At 41.3% G+C, this 15,276-nt stretch overlaps 1 protein-coding gene across 4 annotated transcripts in view; it reads right to left on the bottom strand.

The window, feature by feature from the left end:
• Stk3 (serine/threonine kinase 3) overlaps positions 1-15,276 on the bottom strand; it is a 250,777-nt gene that overhangs the window by 59,626 nt on the left and 175,875 nt on the right. For all 4 annotated transcript variants that reach the window (XM_036208145.1, XM_036208144.1, XM_036208147.1 and 1 more), the window contains one exon: positions 10,648-10,840. In XM_036208145.1, the coding sequence (XP_036064038.1) occupies positions 10,648-10,840 (193 nt within the window). The remainder of the gene's footprint in view (positions 1-10,647; positions 10,841-15,276) is intronic.

The following is a 15,276-nucleotide window of genomic DNA, read 5'->3' on the forward strand; positions in this document are numbered from 1 at the left end:
CTTTTAAGCTGTTCAGAACTGAAAGGCCTGATGGGTTTTCCCTTCATCTGACTGCTTTCTTGTAAGTCTTCGACCTGACCCCCTGCTCCGTGGGCACTATGGCTTTGCCTGTCTTATTTATGTCTATGTCCGAAGCCACTTCTTTATCTCAAACTATCTTAAGCTCTATTTCCAACTTCACAGCTGCTTGTTATTCATTCAATCCTTACAGCAATGAGGTTGAGAATTAATTCAGACTCTCCTCTTCCCAAAATTGACCCAAAAGTGGCTTTAATGGAGGTATTTAAATTTCTCTCTTTTTTCTTTTCTTTTTTATTAAGAAATTTTTTTCATTCATTTTACACACCAATCAAAGATCCCCCTCTTACCTCCTCCCACTCCCCCACTACAGGAAGGCAAGGCCTCCCATGGGGAGGCACATCCCAAGGGAGTCCAAGAGACAAGTCCAAGCCCTTCCCCAAATCTCTCTATCTTTGATACTTAGTCTCTAGGCATTTCTCATCTACTCCACAAGAAAAGGACTGAGGACGCTGTGGCCTCCAAACGCCTTGGCTTCTGGAGACCGGATATTGTCAGCACGGTGACTTTCCAAACACAAACAAACCATGCCATTCTGCTGCTCAGAATCTTTTGATGGCTTATTTTTTATATTGGACAATTACAGTAAAAAATAAACATTTAGAATAACTAATTTTATTTTTAAATCCTGTGGTTAAGGTCTTGATCAGTAGTTTCTAAATTGGATTCCTTAAAACCCCGGGCCTTCAAACACTGTCCCGGAGACCACCAAGAAGGCAGTCCTCCTTTAATTCTGCAGATAGAAAGTAAGTTCTCTTCCGTTTAAAGGAGAACTTCCTGGGGAGAGGACAAGAAAGTCAACTGTGTCCGTCACTTGTACTCATGTAAGCTCCTTTCCCAGACTTGTCCATCTTTGCTATGTGTTTTCAGATGAAACAGCCCCAGTTCTGTTCAAGCGACATTCTCCTCAGACCCATCACCATCCTGTTTACCTCCCTATGGGGACACAGCAGACTTGTAACACTGTGAACTGAGACAACAGTGACCCAGCCAATTTCGAATGCACTTGCAACAGTACATGCAGCTTAATGCTGACAGCTACAGAGCTGCTGGCTGAAGGTCGGACATGAAAGCATTTCAACAAAAGAATGCAATGCTAAAAAGGTCCACTTCCAGTCTCTAACAGAGGGTGAATCAGAAACAGTGTCTACTTTCTGTCGTAAATTCAAGAGTCAGCCATTTTTAACTTAAAAAAGAGTGGCAATGTCCAACTTCCATGTGATAGTTTTTGTTATATCTTATTATATTTTATTTTGTTATGTTTTATTACTATTCCTTAGAAGTCTGTTTTCTAATGAGAAACAGAAAAGGAATGGATTTGAATGGGAGGGAAGGTGGGGAGGAACTGGGAGGAGGAGAGGGAGAAGAAACCATAATAGGATACATTATGTGAGAAAAAAAATCTACTTTCAATAAAAGGGGGGAAGAGGCGTGTTGATGAGATGGAACTATCATGCAGGCATCCATCTTACCTTTCCTCTCCCCACCTCATAGGGCCCTGTGTGCATTTATTTGGCATACTTGGGATTGTAAATAAATTTGCTCGGGTAAGAATGTATGAAACAGGAGTTGTAGTGCATGTATTTGTGTAAAATATCTCATTACTTTGAAATGATATAATTTTCTCCTAATGCTACAAACTGTTTACTGGTTTCATACTGGTTAGGTAGTTTACTTTAAATGGCAAACCACATATAACACCTCATTCCTACAGAGTATCTAAAAAGCTAAAAGCAGGCCATGAGGACATACGTGCAGTCCATGCTCACTGCAGGTTGCCACTCAACTGCTGATGAACAGACTTAGGAAGCAGACTGAGGGAGGGAAGAGATGGCTGGATGGTCTAAGGTTGTATTACTGACAGGAACAGGAAACACACATTTCACTAACATTGCCAACAAATTTTAAATACCCCTGATTTGTCTCTAGACTTCATCATTAAAACACATATTTCTGGACTTTCAGAATTGAAATTTGGTTTCTTCTGCAATCTCTTACTATAAAATAGGATCTACAAATTAAACCTCAGTCTCAATTTCCATTTTATGAGGAAAATAAAACAGTAGTTAAAACTACATTTGAACAAATTCTCTGTGAGATACTTGATACAATCAAAACACAAAGGGAGAGGTAAGGAGGTAACAGAGAAACCCTCTGCTTAGTGTTCCTTTCTCTCTTCCTTCTCCATCATTGCTCTTACTGAGAGAGAGAGAGAGAGAGAGAGAGAGAGAGAGAGAGAGAGGGAGGGAGGGGGGGAGGGAGGGAGGGAGGGAGGGAGGGAGGGAGGGAGGGAGAAAGTTTGTGTGTGTTGCTAGGGAACAAGGTCAGGACATCATCTATGTTAGGTATATGCTTGACTATTGTATACCCCTAGCCCACGAAGAGTATTTCTGTAATGGAATTATATATATAGTTATAAGTTCTGATATTTATCACAGTCTAAAACTGGGTCATAGCATAGACATTTGAAAATTTTAACATGAAATGTTAAATAATGTCAGAGAGGAGAGGAAAATGATCTGTGATGGCTGGAACTTAACAACTGGGAAAGTAAAATTTCTAAAGACCAGCCCAGGTTGGTTGGCCCTGAACCCATGATCCTTTTGCCTCAGCCTCCTGAGTGTTGACTGCATTCTTTACAAGTAAATTATGTATGTATAAGAGCTTTGGTCACACACACACACACACACACACACACACACACACACACACACACAGGCACTTCAAAACTACTAAGTAAACAGTACCCCCTGAGCAATACCCCTTCCCAAATCTCTCCTCTCCCAGCACTTCCCTCCATTCAGCACTGGCTTCACTACAGATATTCTAGTTCTGGTTTGCGCTTTTCCCCAGGACATATGGACCGCCTTTCAGAAACTTTACCCACACTTTGGTGTTACAGTGACGCACTTAAGAGCCTTTTAATATACAAGGGATTCACTTCGAGTGTGTGGCCATTAGAGAGGGCATGTGTTTGTGGAGGCATATTTGTGTGTGGGGGGGGGGGGGGGGGGTTGGAACTAAAGCCAGGGCCTTGCACAGGCACCGTATCACTGAAAGCTGTACTCTCAGCCCACCGTAACTCCTGATTCAGATCTTTATATCTGAGAAAATTCACCCACAACACAGTGGGAATGAACGGAAGACCGACTTTTTCCTCTGAGAAACTAGTACTACTAATAAAGCACCTGCTGACATGGCTATATAGCAAGAGTGGCAGCAGATGCTTAGAAGGAGAAAAGTATGCGCATGCACTCAGGTTAATAATATCTTGTTATAAAATCACCCGAAGAGGAAAAACTGATGGGACAGACTGTCTTCTTTAAGTTGAATTTTAGACATTTGTTGACTCTGTAAGAGTTATTGGAAAAATAACCCTTTTGTGGGGGAAAAAAAAAGTCTTCAAAACCAAAAGCAAGATTACTTCAATAGGAATTTCCTTTCATGGAAGAGCAGAGGAACAGCTGGATAAAAGCTGTCCCTTTCTTCTGCAGTAAGTCGGACATCGAGTACAAGCAATGAAAGAGAAGGTCGGGCAGACGGCCCCAGGGCTCCACAGCACAGAAGGGAACTCACAGAACTGTCCCCGCCCTGAGACCTGCCTTGTCTGCCACCCTTCCACTGCTGTCAGGATGAGACCTCTTCCGGCAGAGCGGCCAAGTGACACAATTCTGACATGAAATTATATAAGAGTTTCCAAAAAGTAGAGAGGTGGAGCTGGTGCCCGCATGGAACCTTCACTCCTACGTTCTGGTCTCTTTGGTGTGGGAAGGTGCTCTGCAGGCCAAGGAAAGAGAAAAGGAGAAACCGGGATGCTAACCCAGCCCCAGAACCCTGTCCTGTTACGAGATGTGCTGGGGCAATGGTGACAGAGAATTGTGGGGGTGGTCCACCAATGGTTTAACTTGAGGCCCACACCACAAGAGGGAGCCCACACTCTGCATGACCAGGAACCAGAGATTAGGGTAGCACTGCATACAACAGGCAGAAAAAAAAAGAAAATCGATGGGATGATTCCTAATGATATTCTACTATACTCATAGATGGGTGCCTTGTCCAGTCGTTATCAAAGAGGCTTCCTCTGGATGCAGATGGGAGCGGGTGCAGAGACCCACAGCCAGACATTATGAGGAGAGAGTCTAAATTGGAGGTCTCCAATCAGGTCCTCTAAGCTTGGAGAACCCTGCTGAAGCACAGAGGAAGACTGTAGGAGTCAGAGGGGATGGAGGACCCCAGGAGAGCACAGCCCAGTGAATCAACTGAGCAGGGCTCCTTCATAGGGCTCCCAGAGACAGAGGTGGCAATCATGGAGCTTGCATGGGTCATGCTAGGTCTTCTGCATACACGATGTGGTTGTGTATCTTGGGGTTTTTGTGGGACTCCTAACAGTAGGGGTGGGGGCGTCTCTGACTCTTCCACCTGCTCTTAGGGACCCTTTCCTACTACTGGGTTGCATAGTCCAGCCTCAATATGAGCATTGGTACCTAGACTTACTGCATCTTGTAATGTTATGCTTGGTTGATGTCCCTGGGAGGCCTGCTCTTTTCTGAAGGGAAACGGAGGTGTGGATCTGGGGAAGAAGGGAGGTGTAGGGGGTTGGGAAGGAGTGGATGGAGGAGAGGCTGTGGTCAGGATGTATTGTATAAGAGACGAATAAATAAAAAGAAAAAGGAAAAAAAGAAAAAGAAAAATGGCTGAACACTACCGTCCCTTAAAATTTCTGTTTAGCTGAGGCCATAGAACTGACTGCTGTAAGCTAAGTTATTAAAGAATGCCATAACAAACAGGATACAGGGCTAGAGAGACACTCAGTGATCAAGAGATTCTGCTGACCCTGCAGAGGAACAAAGTCCCAACACTTACATGGCATCTCACAACCATCAGTAAGTCCAGTCTAGAGACTCCAGAGCCTCCACTGCCTCCTCACAGCAGGCACACGCAGTGCACATACACACAGGTGAGCAAGGCCAAACACACACACCAGAATAATTCTTACACAGTATAAGCGGTGCAGACAAAAGTTTAAAAGACTCTGAATACACATATTAAATAAACAATACCCTATCTATTTCTACTAAAAAAGTCTGGAGAATAACCTACCAAGTCAGAAATTAGCATTCATACAGAGAGTTAACAAATCTAAAAACTAACTCAAACAAGAGAAGGCTGTCTGCTCCATTGCATCCTTCTTTTTGGATGACTTCATAATCAGTTTCTATTCAAATGCATGTGTTTGCATATCTAAATACTTTCTATTTTTACTTTAAAACTCACTATTGACATTTAGACTGTGCCTTTGTGATACACAAAAAACATTAGTTTTTTTTTTTTTTTTTTTTTTTTTTTTTTAAATGTTCTAAAGAGGGAACTAGATTAAGTTTGTTTTGAAGTTAATGGGAGGGGCAGCTGCAACTGCCTAGCTAGTGTTTTACTGTGCAATATGAAACACATGCCGCAGTCTCCAGGGAGACAGAGAGGATGATGTTTCTCACTTGCAATTGAGGGAGGGGTGGGCATGGGAACTATGGGGACTTGCAATGAGAATGAGGCAGGCGGTCACATGTGACCATGGTTGCCATGGCTAACACTTTCTTACAACACTGAAAGGATATCCACATAAAACTGACATCAATTTCTCCAGCTGCAGTTAAATTCTGACCCTAGCTTATTAAAATACATTTTATTATAACAATAAACTTGATATTTGAAATTACTTAGTTCCTCAATTTTGGCCCAATTCTTTCAACTTACTTGCTTATATAACCAAAAACCCATTAGCAACAAAGGAAAAAACAACCACCACTCATTTCCCACTGTGCCTATGAAACTTTAAAGAAAAAGCTGTTTTCTATCTCATTCATTCCTTTAAACATTTACAAGGATACTAAGTTATGTGGAATATAATTTTGTAAAATGTGTCAGTCCATCATAACTATTCATTAATGTTTCTAGTTTGCATATGTCTTTTAAGAAAACAGGTCTTCGTGAAAAGATAAACATATGAAACTTAAAAATAATTTAACAAAATGTAGTTCACTTGGTTTTTTTATTTCTCAGAATGGTGTGAGAAAGATACTCAAGTATAAAGAACAAAGCACAATTCATAGAAGCAGTACAGTATGTGTCAACGTCAAAGGTATTCATGCTATTACCTCATTTGTGCTACTACAAATAATTTAAAATATGAATGCTCGATCTAATTAACAATTGCCAAGAATATAGTAAACGCATACAAAATCAGGATGGGACAGAAGCTACTAGCACCAGTTCCCCCAACTTTACCACAGTATATTTTAAAATAAAAGGGAATCCACAAAACCCAGGGAAGGCTCAGAGCCTAATTATGAGGAAGGTGAGAAATTCAGAAAGAACAGCAGAACCTAGCTGTCCTGTGGAGGTCTGGGAACAGTCAAAGAGGACCTGAGTATGTATGCACGAAGGCACTGGTGCAGAGAACCCTGACCAGCTGTTCTCCATCTCCAATAAGGGTGCAATAGGAGGAAACAGACAAACTGAAGCCATAGCTTTCCGTTAACACAAAGAACTGAAGAATAAACATGAAAATAAACATGTGTCCTAGGAACTCTTTTCTCCGGAGGTCTCCAGCAGACATTCATTTGCCCTGAGAGGAAGACCAGCACTTCCGTGTTTAGCTTGGGCTTTGTGGTAGTGTACCAGACACCACACAACAAACAGGCTTGAGCTAGCTCCTACTACCTCAAATCCCCAGGTCCAGGGCACACAGACATGTTCAGTACCCACAAGGAGCTCCAAACTACTGTAACCACACCAGACACAGCTGGATCCCTACCACCTCTCTAGAGTGAAATGAAGGGTTTCTAATGGCCCAGAAACACCCCAGTATTTGCAACAAGCTGCAGGAGAGGGAGGGTTTATGTTGTCATATTTACTGCATGTCTTGGCAAAATTAACCTTACTAGTTTAAAGGGGCATATAATTATTGTTTTTGTTTGGTTTCTTCAAAGTTATTCTCTCCCTCTCTTTCCCTCTCTCCCTCCCCACACATCTATGTTAGCCTAAATTGTACTTTCAGAGCCATGTCAGTGTCTTCCTTAATCACCTTCCAAGTTAATTTTGAGGCAGGTTTTTTTTATTATTATTATTTTGTATTTACTTATTTTTGTTTTGTTTTGTTTTTACATCCCAACCACAGTTTCCTCTCCCTCCTCTCCATCCAGTCCTTCCCACTCCCCCCACCCACCATCTACTCCCTCTCCTCTATTGCTCTTCAGAAAAAGGCAGACCTCCCATGGACATCTACCAGCCATGGTATACCAAGCTGCAGTGAGACGAGGCAACTCCTCTCCTATTAAGACTGGACAGCTGCACGAGGCAACCCAGTAGAAGAAAAGAGTCCCAAAAGCAGGCAGCAGAATCCAAGACAACCCTGCTCCCACTGTTAGGAGTCCCCCAAGAACACCAAGCTACACAACTAACATACGTGCAGAGGGCCTAGGTCAGTCCACACAGGCTCCCTGGTTGTTGGTTCAGTCTCTGTGAGCGCCGAGAGCTCAGGTTAGTTGATTAGGTCTAGAGAGATGCTCAGCCATTAAAGGCTAGGCCCCCAACCAAAATATAAGAGACAGGGTTCTTACTAAGCCTAGAGGTCAATGATTGAGCAGAACAGCTGACCAGCAAGAGGATGTTCCTGTCTCCAGCTCCCCAGTACTAGGATTTTAGGTGCACACCACCATGCCCAGCTTTTCAAGTAGGTTCTAGGAATCAAAGTCAGGTCCTCATACTTGTACAGCGTGCTCTTCACTTAGCCATGTCCCCAGCCCTAGTTAATCATTTCTTAGTGATTTAGTCCTTTGGCTCAGGACTTTGTAATTATGGGGAAAATTCATTTCATGAGCATTAAATAGCATTAGGCATTTATACCTTTGTATCTGACCTTTTTCTAAGATAGAGTTCCAAGAGAAAAGAAAACAAAGGCTATAAATCAGAATTGGGCAAGAAGAAAAGAAGAGCAGGCAAAGAGCAGACCACCTTTCACGGTGCTGTCTGGCAACAACAGTGGGCTGTGGGGCAGAGTAAGCCAGCCCTAGGTCAGGCTTCATTTCCTGGTTCTTCTTGTAAACCCTTTCTGAATCAGTATTATCTGTTTACAGAACGAACTCCCCCAAATGTGAAGCAGAACTGCATATGATTTTTCATTAATTAGATAAAACTGTGTGTATGTATGTATGTGGAGATGGGAGTCCAAAATAAATTTCTGATATATACGTGCCCATCTATCAGAGATATAAGTATATAGAATTAAGTCTTTAAATATATATCACTTAAAATTATTTAACTCAGAATTTAGCAAATGATAAGCAGTCATGAAAGGTTAATAGAAATAAATACTAAAAAATCTAAACTTGATCAACTATTTCTCCACCTATCCCTAATGCACCATCTAGTGCCTCTGCTCAGTGAATGCTGGGAGCCCTTGTCCTTGTTAAATACTCCAGCTCTATGCTAAACAACAGTCCAGATGAGTTCTGGCACTTGAGACTACATGAAGCTGTTGTCTCTTTGTTCTAAAAAGGGATTATTAGTCCTGGCTGCATCTCAGATGTGCTTGTAGCACTGGCTGCTTTTGTTGTTGTTTTTCTTTTCTTCCTTTTTTTCCCTTTATGTTTTAAACAGAAATGCCCAGGCCTTGCTTATCCCATAGAAACAGTGCCTCTGAGGGACAACTGCTATGGTGTATGTTGGTGAGGTTGGTGGTTTGGACAAAGAGCCAGTTTGTCTTGTAAATCAACTTAACTGCTCCAGTCCATGGAAATCTTTAAGAACCCAATTCTATTTTGAGATTTTTTTTTCACTTTGTCCTATTGTGTGGTATTTTCAATTTTCATAAACTTCCATCTCAAAATTAAAAGCAACATAATTAAAAATGTTGAGCAGGCCAAGGCTGAGGCCCAGGGTCTATAACATACAATGAGGAACTTCTGGATGAAAGGAATTTATCCTTTAGCTCTGTGGTTGAGTGAAATTAAAAACCATTGCCACTCACCTCTGGGGTACTTTCCTCTTGCACACCCTATAAGACAAACACTGTTTCCTAGAATTTCTTGTAACTAGAATTCTGGGTAACTGCACTATTTCACAAAAGGGCAAGTAAAAGAAAAATCAGAGGCCATATCTTTCAAGCAAGCATGATCCAGGGAACCTTGGTATTTACAGATGTGTCCTGGCATCTGGTCACCAGCTTCATGGGCATTTACAGTGACTGCAATAGTACTGCCAGCAAGGGTTCCATCTGCATTACTCAACATACCAGTGCCAAGAGCAGCCGGAGTCTGGACAGCAGCAGCTCTACACAGACTCACTCCTGAGGCCTAGTCTTCCTACATGGCCTTCTCTTCCAATCTGTCCATTGGTTTTGGTAACATTCACAATTTCTAACTTAAGTCTGGGTTTAAAATGTCTAGACTTGAGGCTGGAGAGAAGGCCCAGAAGTTAGGATCACTTGCTGCTCTTGTAGAAGACCTAGGTTCAGTACCCAGCACCCACATGGAAGAGTCTCAAAACCAGCTATAACTTCAGTTCCAGGGGATCAGGACACCTCTGACATCTGCAGGTACCTGCATGCACACAGCACACATACATAACTCAGGCCACATATACATATAAAGTGAATCTTAAAATATCTAGATAAATCTTCTATTTCTTCTAATAAAATGTAGTTGATTTTAATACATTGAGATATAATTCTCACCTTAAATTAACTCAATATCGTCCCAGCCAAGAGACACATCATCTGGGTCCTCTCCTACCATTTCCTCATCACACAGAGGTCAGACAGTCCCTGCCTCTCTGCCACTTATAAACACTAGATGGAGGAGAATGTAGCCTATGGCACAGGACCACATAGTGGGGAAAGGACAGTTGATAACTACAGAGATGGTCAGTGTGCTTTCTCCTCTGCCACAACACTGTGCCCTGTCCTGCTGTTGACTGCTGGTCAGGTTTGGCGGTGCAGTTCACGGAAGGATTTACAGCTTTGTCATTCTGGAAGCAACATATGTCAGAGTGAATGTCTTAACAGTCCCTCCAATCTCTATAGCAACCCAGGCACCATGCTTCACACAGAAGCAGCCGTAAGCCTCTCCTTCACATAATCCTTCCTAGGGTCCCATCTCCAACGTGCACACCATCTCTGTTGTTTAACCAATAATTTAGACTGCATGCAATAATATTATGCTATACTTACTGAAGCAAATTTTTAAGTTTTCTTTTTTAATTGAAAAAGTAAATGTTAGGAACACTATCCTCTCCTTAAAATATTTCACAAATTAAATTACGGGTTTGTAGCTTGTAACAGAAAAAAGTCCCACAACTCTAAGTTAAAGATGTATATTTATAAAAATGCATATATGTGTGTTAATACATATATAATATATTATTTCTAAAGGCTAACATTTGCTGTCAAATAAGCTCAAAACCAGAATTTTCCATAACTGTTTTTAAAAAGAAACAGAATTTATCCTGGTTTCAATGTGGGTACACTTTCAAAAGAGAAAGGCACCATTCAGTGAGAAGAAGCTACATACATACTTTTCATAGTTCCATCTTCTTCGTCCTCACCCTCACTGTTTATGACCATGGTCCCCAGGTCTGACTCTAACATTGTGCTGTTGTGTTCAATCATCGTCTGGGCCCCTTCGCTCATTGTGCTGGTGGCCCGCATTGTGCCCACGCTTTCTGAACTAGTCTTCACCATAGTGTGCGAATCCAGCTCATCTTCATCCTGCAGGCAAAATACCACAGTGAACAAAAACCTCTCCAAGACAGCTGGATCTCTTAATTCTTAGTAAGAATACACATATGCTTTTGCTAATGATAAAAAGTACCATTACTATTATAATGTCAACAGTGTTAGAGTTAGGGACTGAAACAGACACTTGTACACCAGTGTCCACAGAGCATTATTCACAACCATCAAAAAATAGAAATAATCTAAGTATTTACCCTCAAATGAACAAAAAAAAAGCAAGATGTGTTATATACATACAATAAATATCATTCAGCCTTAAAAGGGATTGAAATTCCAAAATACACTGTGCTGCAATATGGATAGTCTGTGTGTGTGTGTGTGTGTGTGTGTGTGTACACACGCGCGCGTGTATGCATGTAGGCACACTAACTGCTCTGTTCACTGAACTGTTTTCTATAGTAGACATATCATTTATATTCCCAAAAGCAGTGCCATGGGCTCTAATTTCTCTATTTCCTCATCAATATTTATTACTTTTGATTTTAAAAGGTCATTTTAATGGGTATGAAACAGCGTCAATCTTGTTTGCTTTATATTCTCCAATTGGTAGTGATATTGAGCAATCTTTCACATATTTAATAGCTCATTTGTAGATCTTCTTTGGAAAAGTGTTTACTGAAGCCCTTCACCTTTTTCTTTCTTTTAAGGGTTTTGAGGCACAGTCTCACTGTCTGGCCAGGCTAGACTTGAACTGGTAATTCCTGGCCCCGCCTCCTAGGAGCTGGATTACGGGCCTGTGCTGCCAGTCTAGTGTCCTTTGCCCAGTTTGGATCAGACTGCTTATTGTTGTAGAGCTGTCAACATTACAGAATTACACAATCGGAATTTTAACCATTTAGTAGCTATAATTTGCAATGATTTGCAAACATTATTTCTTTTCCTGTGAACTGCCTCTTCACTCTTTAGATGGTGCCTTTTGACACACAATAGGTTTTCATTTTAAAGAAGTCCAATTTATCCTTTTTCTTTTTCTGCTTTTGTTGTCCTATTCTAGCCTTCAGTTTTAGTGTTTCACAGAAGTCAGGAAATATAAATATGAAGGCACACACTTCAGGCACAAATGTACATGCAGGCAAAATACTCATGATCAAAACATTTCAAGACTTAACAATTCAAATACAATTCTTGCAGAGGTGAAATGCAGATGTGGAGCACAGACACCCCAATGCCGCACTCTCAGCAACTTGGGCAACACAGGGGCTCACGGCTGTTTATCAGCCTCCCCTGTCCAAGCCCTACTGGTGAGTCTGGGCATTGTGTCTCAAGTCTCAGTTCTTCTTCACAGCTTCCCCCTCATTCTCGTGTTTTCCACTGTCTGATGTGTCATCATTTGCTACTTGGATGTTTAAGGACGTTGAAAACTCAGGACTTCAAATCAGACACATCTGCATTTGTCTTTCTAGTGTCTCGTTTGCCGGGTCCCTGAACCCACATCACATGGCGCTGTGCCCTTCACCAGCTGCTCAAGAACATCACTTCAGTGTGGCACGCATTCACCCTCTTGCACTCTAATCAAGCAGCAAGTTCTTTAGGAAAAAACAAGTTTCTTCCCGTTTAAGTCTTTATTTTCTATTCCTGTGGCTACTCATCACACTGCCCATTTTATACCTTGCTTAGTGCATGCAGTGACACTTCCTGACGGAAGACTCTGACTCCTAAACTCACAGATGTTAGTTCAATTTCTATCTCAAATGGCTCGGCAGGCAACAGATTCCCACAAACATTCCGACCCTGAACTCTAGGTTTGGTCATCGGAGCATCAGTGCTATGACTAAATACAGAACTAGTGAGAACTGCCTGCACGCTACATGGAGCAGAGGACCTCACACTGCACTAGTCATTCCTGACTATTATTTGTGTCATAATAGTCTACCAAAGAGACCCCAATGGGTCGTGGCTCTTGCCTCTATTTTAATGTCCTCTCAGCTCTTACCATTACTATTTTCTCACTGTTCATATGTCCTCCAATAGAGACAAGCCAATCTTACCTGAACCTTCACCATAACCCCCAATGCTACTGTGCTCATTAAGACTCCTGCTCTGTTCACGCCTTGTCTGCACAGAATGATCCCTGTGATGGTTCCTATAGACTTCCTCACCTAGGAAAGACACCTGTGGGAGATTATCTAGATTAGATGACTCTCTGGCCATGCCTGAGGGATGATTTTGATTAGATCAATTAAAGTGGGAAGCCCCATCTTAAACGTGGGCAGCACCATTCTTTGGATGAGGGTTCTGAAACTGCATTTAAAAGAGGAAGCTGGCCGAGCACCAGCATTTATCACGCTTTGCTTACTGACTGTGGATCAATGTGACCAGTTGCTTCAAGTCCCTGCTGCCTTGACCACACAGCCTGGTGGACTACACCCTTGAATTCTAGGCCAAAATAACCTCATCATTCCTTAAATTGCTATTGCCAGAAGTGAGAAGAGTAACTAATATATATCCTCTATACACTTAACTAAATTCAAGTGTCTTTTACCTCCATGGCTTCAGACCAGCTTTTATTGCTTTGTCTTCCAAACCAGTAGAGTTTATGACATTCAGCACACATCTTTGCATGTAAACTTACGATGTCCTAATTTGAGCACTTATCTCATAAGAGTTTATATAAATACATGCGCCTTGTGGATAAGAATAGACCTTATGCCGCTGAATCTACTTGTCTCACTTTGCATAAAAATGCAGTAAGAATTTCATATTTTCCATTTCACAGAATTATAAAATCAAGGAATTTTACAATAAGAGAGAAAATATTTTAAACTCTCATTTTATAGTTGAAAAAACAAAACAGCTAGGCCCATACAAAGGAAAATTTCCCTAAGGTTACAGACCTATTGAAACACAGAACTAGAACTAGAAATGCATTTTTCTCTCAGCATTTATTCTACCACATAAGTGTTCTGCTGCGGGATGTCTTTCTGTGCACTGTGAATATGTACTGTTATGATTTGGCCTATGGTGAGTCAGGTTATAACCAGGCAGGAAATCCAAGAGAGAGAAGAAAGAAGAAAGGCAGAGGCAGAGGAGGCGCCATCCTGCCACCCAAGGAGGAGCATGCCAGAAGACCAGTTACACCACAGCCACATGGCAACACAGACTAATAGAAATGGGTTAATTTAAGATGAAAGAACTACCTAGCAAGAATTCTTAGCCATAGGGCATAGTTTGTAATTAATATGAAGCCTCCAAGTGATTATTTTATAAGCTGCTGTGGGACTTCAGGGCCAGGCAGGACCAGAGAAACCTTACACCTACATTTGGCTGCCCAATGTGTTGGCTGGACTTTCCACCTAAAACTTGAGAGAACCTAAAAAAAAAAAAAAAAAAGATTCTAAAACAGAGCTAAAAACAGCTTCTTAGTTGTGTCTCTCAGGCCAGCTGTGAACTACAGTACAGTGGATTTGTGGCAAGTGTGCTTGACCTATAGCATGGTGGATTTCCATCACAGCACACAAAGGTTTCTGGGCTACACTCCTTGATGGAGGCATAGACCCGTTGCTTCCCACAGCTGGCGGTGAGCAGGGCTCCCAGAGCTGGTGGTACCACTGCCATGTTGGGAAGCTGAGGGGGACGAAGTCAGCAGCCAGGGCTGTGGCTTTTGTTCTAGCCGTGCAGTTTGATAGTTTAAAATCTCTCTCTTCTGGACAGAAAAGAATTATAGATTCACAATAAATCATATTCAGATGGGATAAAACTCTATAAACAGTTTACAATGTATGTAAAAATATATGTAGGCTTAGAAGAGAGAAGAAAAGGAGCATATGCAATTATATAAAGAAATAGATAATTTAAAAAAATAAAATCTTTAAAGATTAAAAAAATAAGCCAAATAAAGATTGAAATCTCACAGAGAGTCTGGATTACATTGTCTTTGGGATTTTTATCTGCAGAAAGACATCTGATTATAAAGGCTGCTGAGTTAAACTAAAATAAGTATTTCAAAGGTATCTTGACTTCAAATTTGTGTCTAAGGATACGTTACTTTGGAAAAACGTTACGGCTTTTGTTTCCACAGAAAATGAGAACCTATGGATTGCTTCCAGGCTAATATGGTTTGATCAGCCAAAACCCCCTGAAAGGTCTCCAGTGACACTATGGCCCAGATGATCCAACATTCACAATCAGCTTCAAAGCAACTGGCTGAGACGACTCATCCTCACAGACTGCTACAGCCAAGATTTAACTATAATTCTTAATATTCTCAGGATCCTCATAAGATTACTAACACTCCCAATCAGCAGGAAGTAGTATGTATGAAAAGCTATTCCCAAATTCCCAAAATATTGTTTATAAATGTTTGTTTTTATTTCAAGGGGATTGATTATAAATGCAATCTCTTTCTAAAGAAGAAAAGGGGATATTATAGATATGATAGGATGAAAGGGTAGATTATTGAATCAATTTTT

The sequence above is a fragment of the Onychomys torridus genome, chromosome 16 (genome assembly GCF_903995425.1).
Source record: "Onychomys torridus chromosome 16, mOncTor1.1, whole genome shotgun sequence".
In the NCBI taxonomy this organism is placed as follows: domain Eukaryota; kingdom Metazoa; phylum Chordata; class Mammalia; order Rodentia; family Cricetidae; genus Onychomys; species Onychomys torridus.